General features: G+C 53.2%; 1 protein-coding gene across 11 annotated transcripts; it reads right to left on the minus strand.

Annotated features, from left to right (window-relative positions):
• Positions 1-216: 216 nt before the first annotated feature.
• MAMSTR (MEF2 activating motif and SAP domain containing transcriptional regulator) lies at positions 217-12,623 on the minus strand. Of its 11 annotated transcripts, none has more exons than XM_068528709.1 (10): positions 12,546-12,623; positions 11,910-11,993; positions 10,709-10,801; positions 9,911-10,086; positions 9,547-9,731; positions 9,110-9,212; positions 8,703-8,897; positions 8,218-8,415; positions 8,085-8,155; positions 217-1,446 (listed from the first exon to the last, which is right to left on the minus strand). In XM_068528709.1, the coding sequence occupies exons 2-9, from the start codon at positions 11,965-11,967 to the stop codon at positions 8,114-8,116; spliced, it is 1,050 nt and encodes a 349-aa protein (XP_068384810.1). In that variant the 5' UTR covers positions 11,968-11,993; positions 12,546-12,623; the 3' UTR covers positions 217-1,446; positions 8,085-8,113. The 11 variants fall into 11 exon arrangements, with proteins under 11 accessions (XP_068384810.1, XP_068384806.1, XP_068384809.1 ...); XM_068528705.1 differs by having other exon boundaries at positions 8,085-8,139; positions 12,546-12,622; XM_068528708.1 differs by lacking the exon at positions 217-1,446 and adding an exon at positions 1,454-5,725.
• Positions 12,624-12,953: the final 330 nt, after the last annotated feature.

A 12,953-nucleotide genomic window follows, 5' to 3' on the forward strand; every position in this document is an offset into this window, starting at 1 on the left:
AGATCCCACATGCATGCCGCAACTAAGAGTTCACACGCCGCAACGAACATCCTGCGTGCCACAACTAAGACCCGGTGCAGCCTAAATAAATGAAAAGAATAACGGCAGAAACTCCTATCCAGATTAAGACCTGGTGTGTCGGTGGACCCCAAGACCACTCTCGGGTTCAATGATCTGCTGGAAGGACTCACAGGAAAGCCGTTATACTCACGTTTGTGTTTTATTACAGTGAAAAGATACAGATTAAAATCAGCAAAGGCAAAAGGTGCACAGGGTAGAGTTCAGGAGAGACCAGGTGGAAGCTTCCAGTTGTCTCTCCCAGTGGAGTCATATGAACAGCACTTAATTCTCCCGGCAACGATGTGTGACAAGACATACTGAGTATTGCCAACCAGAGAAGCTCCCACGAGCCTTGGTGTGCAGGATTTTTACTGTGGGTTGATCACGTAGGAATGGCTGGATGCCCACGTGACTGACCTCAGCTACTCAGTCTCCAGCACCTCCAGAAGTTAAGCTAATACCATGTGGTCCAAGGCCCCAAGTAAACAAAGACACTCTTATCAGGTAGGACAAGCCAAGAGCTTAGAGGTTATGTCCCAGGAGCTGATCATTGGTCAGTCCTCTCTTTGGAATGTGCGGGGTTTGAGCACCCCAAGACTGTTGACTTAACCCTTTACTGCACACCTGGGATGCTGTCAGGATACGGAAACACCCAGAAAGCCTCTCTCCCTCCACTGCAGTTAATGGTGATGCTCACTTTTGTTGGCATATTTCCATCTTTCTTTATCCTTTTACCATCTCTGGATGTGTCTGTAAACACAATCATCTTGTTCTGCTTGGTCTATTATTTCCCAGCTTTAGTGACTACAATTTATATACAATAATATCCACCCATTTGCTAGCAGCATTATTCATAATAGCCAAAAAGGGGAAACAACCCAAATGTCCATCACCTGCTGAAGGGATGAACAAAATATGGTGGATCCATAAAATGGCATATTATTCAGCCATAAAAAGGAGTGAACTACTGTAACCGAACGTGGGGGTCTGGCTGCTCACCGCTCAAAAGCTAATGAAGAGGCAAAGTTGGTGGAAAAGAAAGTTTGCCTTATTTTGGATGCTGGCAACTGGGGTGGGGGTGAGGGTGGAATTCCGTCCAAAGGCCAACTCGCCCCCCTTGACAATCAGTGGGAAAGAGCTTTTATAGACAGAGGGAGGGGGCTACATGCAGAAATAGCAGTCAGCTCTGACAGTCATCTTGAAGTTGGTCCTTGGTGGTCTGACCAGCATCATCTTGATTGTTTTAAGTACAGTTAATCTTCAGTTCCAGGGTGAGTTTGTTCCCATTTCCTTGAGGTCAATTCTCAGAATTATGGCAGCTTATGTCATGGCTACACTCTGGTCACCATGTAGTTAACTTCTTCCACCTGGTGGGGATTTCAGTATCTACAAGACGGATCACAGGACATGGCTCAGAATATTATCTATAGCCCTTGAAGAGGAATTAAAGGTCCTTGACTTTGCTTAGTGACTAACCTATTATTGTTTTGTCCTGTTTGACTGCCTTTTTTGCTTCTGCATCTTCTCACTTCTCTGATTAAATTTATTCTTTGGCTAAAGGTTTTCCACAGACAAAAGGCAGGCAGAGGACATGGTGGGGAAGGACCGTAGGGTCCTGCTCCATTTTAATACTGTACCTGCTAAAACATGGGTGAACCTTGGAAACATTATGCTGAGTGAAAGAAGCTGAACACAACGGAGCACATATGATTCCATTCATATGACATATCCAGAACAGGCAAATCCACAGAGACAAAAAGTAGATTAGTGGTTGCCTAGTGGGAGGAGCAGAGGTTTGGGAGGAAATGGGCAGTGACTGCTCATGGGTATGGATGGGATTTCTTTTTGTGGTGATGAAAATGCTCTGATATTGATCGTACTGCTGGATGGGCCACTCTGTGAATATACTAAAAGGAACCACTGAGCTGCTTCTGTTACTGAACCTAGCTTGGGTCTGTCTGCCCACGTGGAGTAAAGACAATCTACTGACACCGGGTTGTGGTGACGGAAAGTGCGGTGTTTATCGCAGGGCACCAAGCAAGGAGTCCAGGCAGCTGGTGCTTAAAAGACCTGATGGATTTCAGGGAAAGGTTTTTAAAGACAGGGTAAGGGAGAGGGGTTGTGGGGGGCGTGATCAGCTCTTGGACATTCTCCTGATTGGCTGGCAGTGAGGTAACTGGGAGTCAACATCATCAACCTTCTGGTTCCAACCAGTCTGGGGTCTACATTCTTGTGGGTAGCATACAATTAACTTCTTCCACCTGGTGGGGGTTTCAGTATCTGCAAAACAGCTCAAAGGATATGACTCAGAATATTATCTATAGTCCCTCCCTTGAGGAGGAACTAAATGTCCTTGACTTTGTTTAATGGCTAAACTATTACTATCTTGTCTTGCTAGACTGTTTTTCCTTTGCTTCTGCATGTCTCACCTCTCTGATAAAATTTATTCTTTGTAACTCGGGGAAGGCCTAGGAGGCTAAAGTTTTTCTACAGACAAGAGGTATGTGGAGGACATGGGGGGATTTGTCCTGGGAAGGTCCCATAGGGTCCTGCTTGGTTACACCTCCTGGTCACTTTAGTTTTGCCTTTTCTAGAATCATAAAGAATCATTCCATGTTTAGTGTTTTGTGTTTGACTTCTTTCACTTAGCATCATGTTTCTGAGATTCAGTCATATCCTTGCAGGTATCAACCATTCACCGCCTTTTCACTGCTGAGTAGTATTCCACTGTGTGGGTGTCCCATGGGGTGCTTATCTGTTCACCATCTGATGGACATTTGGGCTCTCCCCAGTTTAGAGCTATAATGAATGATGCTGTTATTAACATTTGCGTACAAGTCTTTATGCAAACATGTTTTCATTTCTCTTGGGAAAATACCTAGGAACCAGGTCATCTATGAGGTCAGAGAGGAGAAGTGACTTGTCTAGGGTCCCCAGATAGGGAGGGGCTGGGTTCAAAGTCTGAATGAAGGTTTGGCACTGAAGCGGTTTGCCCAAGGGAAGGAGAGAGCCTGTCTTCTAGAGAATGAATGTTCACAATTCCCATTTCCCTCTTTTCCTCCCAGTTCAGCCACCTAACCCCCCCTGCCCTGGCTCTGAGGTCTTCATCACCAGTCTGTCTGAGGTATGGGAGTCCCCAACATCCACCATCAGGGATAAACAAGATTTGAGAGAAAGAAGAGGTAACAGTGGACAGACTGAAAATGAGAAAGCTGGACAATACCAAGGGCAGGGCAACCCTCGTGCACACACGGTGGTCACGTGGGGGGGCACAGCCATTTGGCAGAGGAGTGGGAATCGAATCAATCCTGTGGGTCGGTGACAGTCACTGACACTTAATGAGCACTTACTATACGCCAGGCATTGTTCTAAGCACTTTACACAGGTCAACCCATTTATTCCTCACACCACCCACACAAAGTACTATTGCCCTTGTTCCCATTATATGAATGAAGAAACTGAGGCACAGAGAGGTTAAATGGCTTGCCCTAGGCCAGGCAGCTAGTGATGGAGAGATAAGTCCACACAGGTGGATCTGGCCCCAGAGATGACCCTCAACCACCATGGCACCTGCTTCTGTGTCAAGCTCTCCTGGGTGTGTTTCCCAGAGAAATTCTCCCACAGGTCCCTAAGAGGCTGTGCTTGATGATGACGAGGAGCTCAGGTGGTTGGTGGAGTTGGGAGCTGGGGGGTGGTCATCACTGGCGAAGCAGAAAGAAAAAATAAGGTGGATGATGGGAATTCCCTGGAGGTCCAGTGGTTAGGACTCCATGCTTTCATTGCTGAGGGCCCAGGTTCAATCCCTGGTTGGGGAACTAAGATCCCACAAACTGTGAGGCCAAATAATAATAATAATGATAATAATAATAATAATAATAACGTAGAGGTAAAAGGCAGAATAGAATAGAAGTCAGTGATTGGAAGCAGCCAATTAGCTATGTGGTAACAGAGAAGGGAGGGAGAAAGAGAGATACGAAGGGAGGGAGGGAGAAATGGGGTGCGGGGGGTGGGGGAGAGAAGAGGAAGAAGAAGAGGAGGAGGGGGAGGGAGAAGGGGGAGAAAAGCAAAATATATTCTTCTCCAGTCTACCCAATGAATATGAATGTATCTTTCTGGGGAATATGTCTATAAAATAAACTGGTAATTTGTCAAATATATTCTTGGTATTTTTCATGCTTCCACTGAGATCGTGGGATGGCAGCATGGTGGGGGGAGGGGTCCTCATCTGACCTTATCCTCCCCCCAGCTCCCCCATAGGTCCAGCCCTCATTTTTCCCCACCCCCTTGGGGGAGGCCCAGTCCTTGCCTCAGGGGCAGGAGGAAGTAGCTGACATGTCCGGAAAAGGGCTGAGGGACGGGCCATGGAGAATGCAGGACCCAAGCCCGTCCCTCAGACTCTGGACCCAAACCTGCACACTCCTCGCAATCCTGGGTCTGTCTTTCAAATCTCCACCTTCCAGAGAATTCCTCAGCCGCCCCTAGCCCTGACTCTCTTTGAGACTGCACACAGGGCCCACAGGCTCTCAGCCCAAGGCCGCCCTCCTCTGGACACAGGAGAGATGGGGACAGAGTGAAGACACAGAGGCAGGCAGAGATGGGAAGAGACTGATATAGGGGTAAAGGCATAGAAGTGTCAGAAGGGAAACAGAGACAGAGGAAGACCTGCCAACACCCACCTTTTATTCCAGGAACCCTGACCTCACAAGTTTCCCCAGGTGGCAGCGCCCTTCACACCTTCAAGCCTTTGCATGTTCTTCTCCCTCTACAAGGATGCTGTCTTCCAAGAGCTTCCTCCGACCAGCTCCTCCTCACCCTTTGCGTCTTGGCGAAAATATTTTCTCTGACCACCCTGTCCCATTCCCCTGCAGTTTCTGGTCACCTTCTAGGAGTCATGCCCCTCCTATTCCTTGTACCATTGCCATGAAAATCCCTATCACCCTGCACTGGGACTCTCTTGGCAAATGTCTGAGCTCCACTAGAGCAGAGATTGAGGTTCTTTGATTTTTCAACCCTGAGGGCTCAGGCTGTAGACATATTCATCTGATTTAAAACCCTACTCCAACACCTCCTGTCTGTGTGACACTGGGCAGGTCGCTCCCCTTCTCTGATCTTTCATTAATTCATCTGGAAAGTAAGGAGGACAAATTCTACCTGATTGGTTTGGAAGACATGAAAGATTCCCTTTGCCTCATGGTAACGAGCATTTGTTCCCTTCCATTTTTATCTTGGATCTTCAATGTTCACCAGAGTTCACACACTTCGAGGCACTAGAATTGTCGATCAGCAGCTAATAATGGTGATTAATGTTTATCATCACATGTCACATGCCAGGTCCAACTCAGGGACATTCTCAGTGAACTCTCTCAGCCACACTGGGCTGTAGCTACAAATAAGGAAACTGACATGACAGCAAGCCAGGGGAAGTCACCGGTTCTAGGTCCTGTAACACATAACTAATCCACTGTACATTCCCACCTGTAGTGGACACTGTTGGCAGCCTGCCCAGGTCCCCTCAGATTCCTCTTACCAGTTCTGTGCACCCAACACCCGGCTTCTGTGTGCTTTATGCATTAATCATGCCTTTTTATTTCTGTATTTCTGGTGCTTTGACATCTGGGGCCTTGCTGACATTGGAGGGACTGCCCCTCCCAGGGCTAGCCAATTCCTAGAGGTAATAAAGGACTGACATGTAAGTATGCCTTTCACATGCAAAGCAACCAACCCAGAGCCCATACCCCCAACCACTTCCTTTATGGCATTCTATACTTCAGGCCATTATTCATCTGCCTAATCACCCCAGGGCCAAGTTCCAGGCAACTGGGGACAACCCTTATACACCCCAGAGCCTGATGAAATTATTCAAATAATAAGACAATCCTAAGCTTACTCTGCCTCATCTGTTCCTTCCCAAGGAAACCACAATGAAGACTCTTGTCCAAGTTTCTCCTCTTCCCCTCTAACTCCTGACTGACCCTGGTGCCCTGCATAGCTTGGCATGCCCCCTTCCTTTGGGATCTGTGAAAATAACAAACTATCTTTTCAGTGGCAATTGTCTCCCGACCTATTGGCCTCACCATACCTGAATGATAATAAACCTATATTTTAAAAGAGTTTGCTGCTAAGGGCTTACCCTGCAACCTTGTTCCCAGGACTGCCCTTGAGCTTGAGGTGCCTGGAGTTTATATCCTGCCCCCTTCTTGTGACCTGTGGCCCATGACTGCCTAGAGGGGTGTAGTGGCAGGTCTCCAAAGACAGTGCCCAATGACCATGCCCCCGATATTCATACATTTGTGTAGTCCTCTCCCATATTCAGCCTGGGCTACCTTGACTTGCATTAACCAATAAAATGTGGTGGAAGTGACATTGTGCCAGTTCCAAGCTTAGTCTTTAAGAGACTGGAAGTTTTTGCTTCCTCCCCTAGGAATGCCCACTTTGGGGAGCCCTGAGCTACCATGTGAGGGGTCCAGCTACCTGTTGGAGAAAGAAACCACATGGAGAGGGAGAGCACTGAGACTACACAGAGAATGAGAGAAGTCCAGATATCCCACAGCCCAGTAGGGTCAAGCCTACTAGCCATCCCTGCCAAGGTGCCAGATGCACCTGAGTGTGCCATCTTGGATGTTCCAGCCCAGTTGGGCCCTAAGATGACTCCAGCTTTAGTTGACATTATATGGTGCTGAACAACTGCCTCACTGAGCCGAGTCAATCCATGGAATTGTGAACAATCACAGACAGTAATTAAGACTCTAAATTTTGGGGTGGTTTGTTACTCAACAATAATAAACCCAAATAGGGATCTCCCTTTGCCTCAAAGGCCCAGTTCCCTTTGCCTCAAGGTGGGAAAGACTCTACAACTTAATTTATCCTCCAGAGCTCCCCATGGGATCAGGCTGATGTTGGGACTTCACCTGAAATCACATTCTAGCTAGTCTTCTTCCCCATCGCTGTCCTGTTTCATCTATTCCTTCATTGGTTTCTCCTGGGAGCATTTCTTTCCTAAATCATGGATACACAAATCTTGTCTCAGACTCTGCTTCCGAGAGAATCTGACCTTAGATATGACACATCTGATTTTTCTCATCTCCAATCAGAAGCCAAGGGTCTGGCAGACTATTCTCTCTCCCTACTCTTCCCTGTCCCTCTCCTGCATCCAAAAAGCATAGACCACCTTCCAGACTCCCCAGCAACAGGCATCCATCTAGTCAGTGGGATGGGGGGATGAAAGTGGGAACAAAAACATCCATGAGGTCTCCGAGGGAAGCAGCAAGCAGCTTGTTTTGCCCTGGTCAGCAGCAAATGAAACCTCTTTGCCCCCAACCACACAACCATGGAGGGGATCATATGGAGGTCAGGCAGAAGTCAGGAGGTGGGCATGTCAGCAGCAGTGCAGGGGCCAGGTGGGGATGAGAGTTGTCTCTGATTTTGCGTCTGTGGTGGGAGGGACTCTGCTGGTTGTTCCAACCCCTCCCTCAGGGAGTCTATCTCTGTGGCCGCTCCATCCCCCCCAGTTCACAGTCCCTGGAAACCCCAAAATCCATCACCATGGATACTCCAGCAGGTCCCACAGCCTGGTGCCACTGGAATCAGATAAGTCAGCAGAGAAAATGCTGGGGGCTGGGGGGCCACAGCCCAGTGGGGGACCCCCACTCAGAGCCTCCAGCCAATCCAAGGAGTCGGTGGGACCCCTGGGAGAGGGGGACGGGGAGTTCGTGGGGGATGGGAGCGAGGAAGAGAAGACAGATGAGAGGCCTTCAGAGTCTGGGGAGGGGGACAGCAAGTCGAAGGAGCCGGGGAAGTCCAGGGGGATGGGGGGCAGCATGTCTGTAGGGGAAGGAATGAAGTGTGAGCTTAGGAAGGCAGGGATCCGGACGCCAGCTCCCTATTCGTCCTTTCCAGGAGTCTAGGTCCCCAGCCCACTCCTCCCTAGGACTCAGGAGTCCAGACACCAACCTATTCCTCCCGCGAACCCAGAAGCCCAGAACCTCGGCCCCCTTTTCCCCCAAATCTAGGAGTTCGGCTCTTACCCTCAGGCTCCACCTGATCCTCCAGGATGTCACTGATGCCCCGGTTCGGAAGCAACTGCGGACGGGCAGAACTGGCGTGAACTTGGGACTCCAGCCTGATCCTGACTGAGACCCTAGGCCCGCTCCCTCTCACCTGCGCTCTGCGGATCGCTTCCTGCAGCTCCTCCTCCAGTGTCAGGGCTGTCGAGGCTGGTGCTGAGGAAGGGATCGGCACTGGAGCTGGAGCCTGAGCCGTCGATGCAGCCGGAGCCGGAGCAGGAGCCAGAGTCGTCACAAGGGTTTCCGCGGCACGTGGAGGGGGCAGCGAGTGAGATGTTGGACTCGGCTTGAACTAGAACGGCGAAGAGGGCGAGTTCCTATAAGCCGTGCCCAATGGGAGCAACCCCATCCACTCGCTACCTGTGGCTCCACCTCCTGGTCCCGGCTGGGGCCTTCACTCATCCATCCCGCCCTTCGGCCTCGCCCCCTATTCTTTCATTGGCTTCCCTTCCCTTAAGATCCTCCCCCTTTGCTCTTAACCGCGCCCCACACACTTTATTGGCTATTCTTTTCTCGACTTCCCGCCCCGTCCCGCTTTGTCTTCTCCTCATTGGTCCACGCGCGTAGTCCCGCTCTCACCGAGCCCGGCCTCCCAGCGGCTCCCAAAGCCTTGCGCTTGAAGCGAGGCCAGGGAGCACCCGCCGGACCGTCCTCGCGCCGCGGCTTCGGCCGCTCGCGGGGCGGGGCGCCGCCGCGCATGCGCTCCAGGAGCATCGACTTGGTCCCAGACACCGGGAGGCCCCGCAGGCGCAGCTGCTGCCGGAGCTCTGAGACCTAGGGAGGGAGGCGGAGAGAGGCCGTGCTAGGCGGGATCCGGGGCGCAGGTTGGGGGGGGGGGGGATCGGAGCTGGACATTTGGAAACCGAGAGAGGAGGGACTGGGAACCCTAGGTCCTGGATCTCCAATGGAGCAGAGGCTGCAGGGTTAGACTTCTGGGTCCCCACTGAGCGAGAGGGCCAGCCTGGGAAGCTGCCCCCGAAACTCACCGTCAGCTCCTCCAGTTTGAGAGTCTGAAGTTCCAGCTTGTGTGGAGAGGGCGAGGGGCTGGGGACTCCTGGTGGGGAGGGAGTGAGGGGACTGGGCTTCATCCTGGCGAGAGTTGTGAGGGGAAAACAGGTTAGAAGGCGCAGAGAGAAAAGGCATTCTGGAGTCCTCAAAGACAGGGGCTCATGAAGATGCAGGAAAGCAAGGGACCTGAGTTCTGAAGCTCCGAGAGAACAAACAGGAGGCTAGTTCCGGTGCCTGAGAGAAGAGGAACTGGGGCAGGGGTGGGGGTGGGGAGGAGGTGGCTCAGACTCTCGGATATGAGGTCAGGATTTCTGGAAACTGAAGGAAGAGGGGCCGGGGATTTGGACTCTTGAGTCCTGGGGGAGGAGGGATCGGGGGGCCTGAACTTCCCAGAGAACAAAAACAGGAGTCATACCTAGGAGGAGGCTGCTGTGAGTTTGTCCATTCCCATGGAGGTGGTCCAGGGGGACCCAAGGCCGACCCTTCAGCCTGGGGGTCTGCCCTGGACCCTTGTCTCGGCTCTGGGGGCATGTACTGGTGGTATGTCAAGTGCTCCTTGGGCTTGGGCTCCCTCCAATGTTGGGAGATCTTGGGAGACTCCTGAAAAAGCAGGTATGATGTCAAACGCTTCTGCTCCTTTCCCACTTTCCTGCCCCAGAGCCCCATGAAAAGTACGGGGTCGGCTTGTCCCCATCAGAGAGGAGCAAAATGGGCAGCAGTAAGGAGGACCAAGGCTAGACTCTCAGGGGGACTTTCCCTTTACTCTGGTCGAGACTCACCTTCTTCAGGGACCGCCAAGGGTAGTGTTTTGGCTCAGGGAGAAGGACCCCAGGGCTGAAGAGGAAAGGCGCTGGGCTCGAGGGTGAGGCTGGGGCCGGAGCCAGAGCCGGGTCTGCGGCTGAGATCCATGGATCTGGATCCGAGAATGGAGAGGCAGCAAAGGACCCTGAGAGGCCTGCAGGCAGCATGCCAGGCAGGGAGAAACAAGGCTGCATGGGAAGGAGGACCCTGGAGGCCCCAGCCCCCGGGTGCAAGAGGACAGAGACAGGGAGTGAAACCCAAGTGTTGGGAGCTGGTTGCCTGGACTCCTGGATCGAAAGGCAGAAGTGCTAGGGACCCAGACCTTTACATTCTCAAGAAAGGCAGGAATCTCATCCTCAGTCACCAAGGGGTGTGGTAGCTGAGGATCACAGATTTCTGGGGTTTTGCTGGGACAGGGGTGGGACCAGCACTCCTGGTTCTTGGGGAGAGAGAGAAGCTGAAAGCCACATCCTGAGATTTGTATGTGTGCCAAGTGTCGGGTGTGGGATGCCTGTCTTCTCCAAAGAAACAGGATCTGGATTCATGCATTTCATTGGAGTGGGAAAAGCCCAAGAGCAGGAAGAAAAGCTCCTAGGGGTGGGGCAGCCAGGGATCTGTACTCCTGGGTCCTGGGGAAGGGCAGGATGGGATGGCAATGTACCCTGGGGCATAGGGACTGAGGCTCGGGAACCGAAGCAAGATGTGTGGCAGCTGCACTCCAGGGTGCCCCAAGGGAGTGGGGCCGCCATCCCCTCCCTTTCAGGGCCCACACTTACTCGTGTCCTGATAGCGTCTGTGGATCCGAAGCTGGAGGACTGTGGAGGGAGGTGGGAGGAGAAAGGCGGGAAGGGAGTGTCCAAGAGCCTGGCCTGGCAGGCGAGTGTGAGCTGCAGTTGTTGGCGGGACACGTGTGCCCAGCCCCCTTACACACCCCTTGCAGGCGGGTGGGCGGGCAGCCTGCTCCCTTCCCGGGCCTCCTGCTTGTTCCCTGCCAGCGCAGCGCCGAAGGCCAGAGCCGTTCTGGGGCCAGGAGCCAGCCAGCGGTGCAGGCAGGAGGCAGCCCTGCCCCCAACTCCTCCACCTGCCCACTTCGTCAGCCGATGACCACCCCATCCTCCGCCCAATCACCATCTTAGCGTTTGTACCTCGCCCCCTTTTATCCCCACACCCCGTTTTGCACACGCCCACTCCCTTCTGCACTACCTCTGGGCCTCCCCTCAGTCACCTCCTTTGCACACCCACCTTCAAACACGCATTTCCCTGGGCTCTATTTTTGCATCTACAGCACTTTTGTGCACTGGTACCCTTTGCCACGCTTCATCCTAGGCTCACTGTCTCGGCACACACCCAGCCACGTTAACGCATTCAGAATTTGGCCCCCAGTTGTGGAGCAAGGATCTCTCTTTGCACATTTCTTTGTACACGTGCACTCTTGCACACTCCTTGCTCTTTGGTTACTGGTGTCTTCGCACCCACCCAACCACAGAAGCAGACTCATTTGCACACTCAAGTATGCTCTGTCTACTCAGGACTTGACCTCCAGGTGTACCCACTTGCACACTTTTCACCTGTGCTGGGACCTGAAATGCAACCTTTGACGCTTTCAAGGCTTGAGAGCTCATTGTCCCCTTGCCCACAGTTCCACACTGGGCGCTCCTCCGATTTGCACAGGTGTCAATTTAAGCCCCTGTTCCTTTGCAGTACCTGGTCCTCTGCACACCCACCCCTAGCCGCCCATTCCCCACTATTCACGTGAGCATTGCACCAGCCATTTGCACACTCACTGTCAACCACAACTCCACCCCTTTGCTGGGGCCTCCTTTACATAAATAATCTCTTGCACAGAAAACACATGCCTTTGGCATGTGTCACCACACCCCCTCCCATGTCACCCCGCCGTGCAGACTCCCAGACTTAGAGTATATTCCCAGGACTGGGAGGATCCCTTCCCTACGTGCACAGAGAGAAGACTCTCACCAGATCGGAACTTGGAGCGAATGATTTGGGAGCGCTGGGAGGAAGCCGCCAGGGTCATTGCCAAGGCTGGGATGGGGACCTGGACTGGGAGGGAGAGCAGGGCCCCCACAGGAGGCAGGGTCAGAGTGGAGGTCAGGAGGCGTCCCTTGCATGTGAACGCAGCAGGGAAAGGGCCTGAGGAACTTAGAGATGGGAGCGGCCTTGGGCCATAACTTCTGGATCCTGGGGGAGGAGGGGGCTGGGAGCCCGGACTCCTGGGTGTGAGGGAGGACGCGCTGAGGGCCCCAACTCCTGGAGTCTGGGGGAGGAAGGACCGCAGATCTGGGACTCCTGGGTCCTAAGAAGGAGGGCACTGGTGGCCTGGACCCCGGGTCTATGAAAGGAGAGGGAGGAAAAGGGGGTGAAGGGAAGGAACTCAATACTCTTAAGGGGCCTAGAATCCAACAGCCTTGATCAAGAGGGGAAAGGGGACCCGATAGGTCCCCGGGGAATGGAAGGGTCTCTGCCACCTGCATTTGAGAAGGGCGTGGGTGGGTGTCAGCCACCACGGTCTGTGGGGAGGGGACTAGGCTCAGAGAGGTGACAGAAGAGTTAAGGCGGGTTCCCCTCCCACCCCCCACCCCAGGGGCTTCTCACCAGGTGGGCTCGGCTCAGCTGTGCTCTGGAGCGGGTTGAGTCCCGCAGTCAAGGCTGGAGGCGGCGGGCTCCGCCCTACCAGCCTGGGACGGCCTCTTACCCCCCTTTTGGGGGCGTGTCGGGAGCGATGGAGAGGGGCGTGGGGGAGACAGGAGCCCCTCCTGGCATCCTGAGAAGGGGCGGGAGCACGGACTGGGAGGGCCTGGGGCGGGGCGGAAGTTGGGGTTCCCGGCTCGTTCCTCCTCCACGTCCTGGGGCTGCGGGGTCGAAAGGGGCAGCGGCGGGCGGACTGACAGAAGCAGGTGCCAGGAGAGGGGCTCAGGGTGAGCAGCAGCGGCAGGTGGTCGTGCCCCGGCCCTATAGGCAGGTGCCACCTGTCGCTTACTTTTTCCCTGACGCAGCAGCCAG

The sequence above is a fragment of the Eschrichtius robustus genome, chromosome 19, assembly GCF_028021215.1.
Source record: "Eschrichtius robustus isolate mEscRob2 chromosome 19, mEscRob2.pri, whole genome shotgun sequence".
Taxonomy (NCBI): domain Eukaryota; kingdom Metazoa; phylum Chordata; class Mammalia; order Artiodactyla; family Eschrichtiidae; genus Eschrichtius; species Eschrichtius robustus.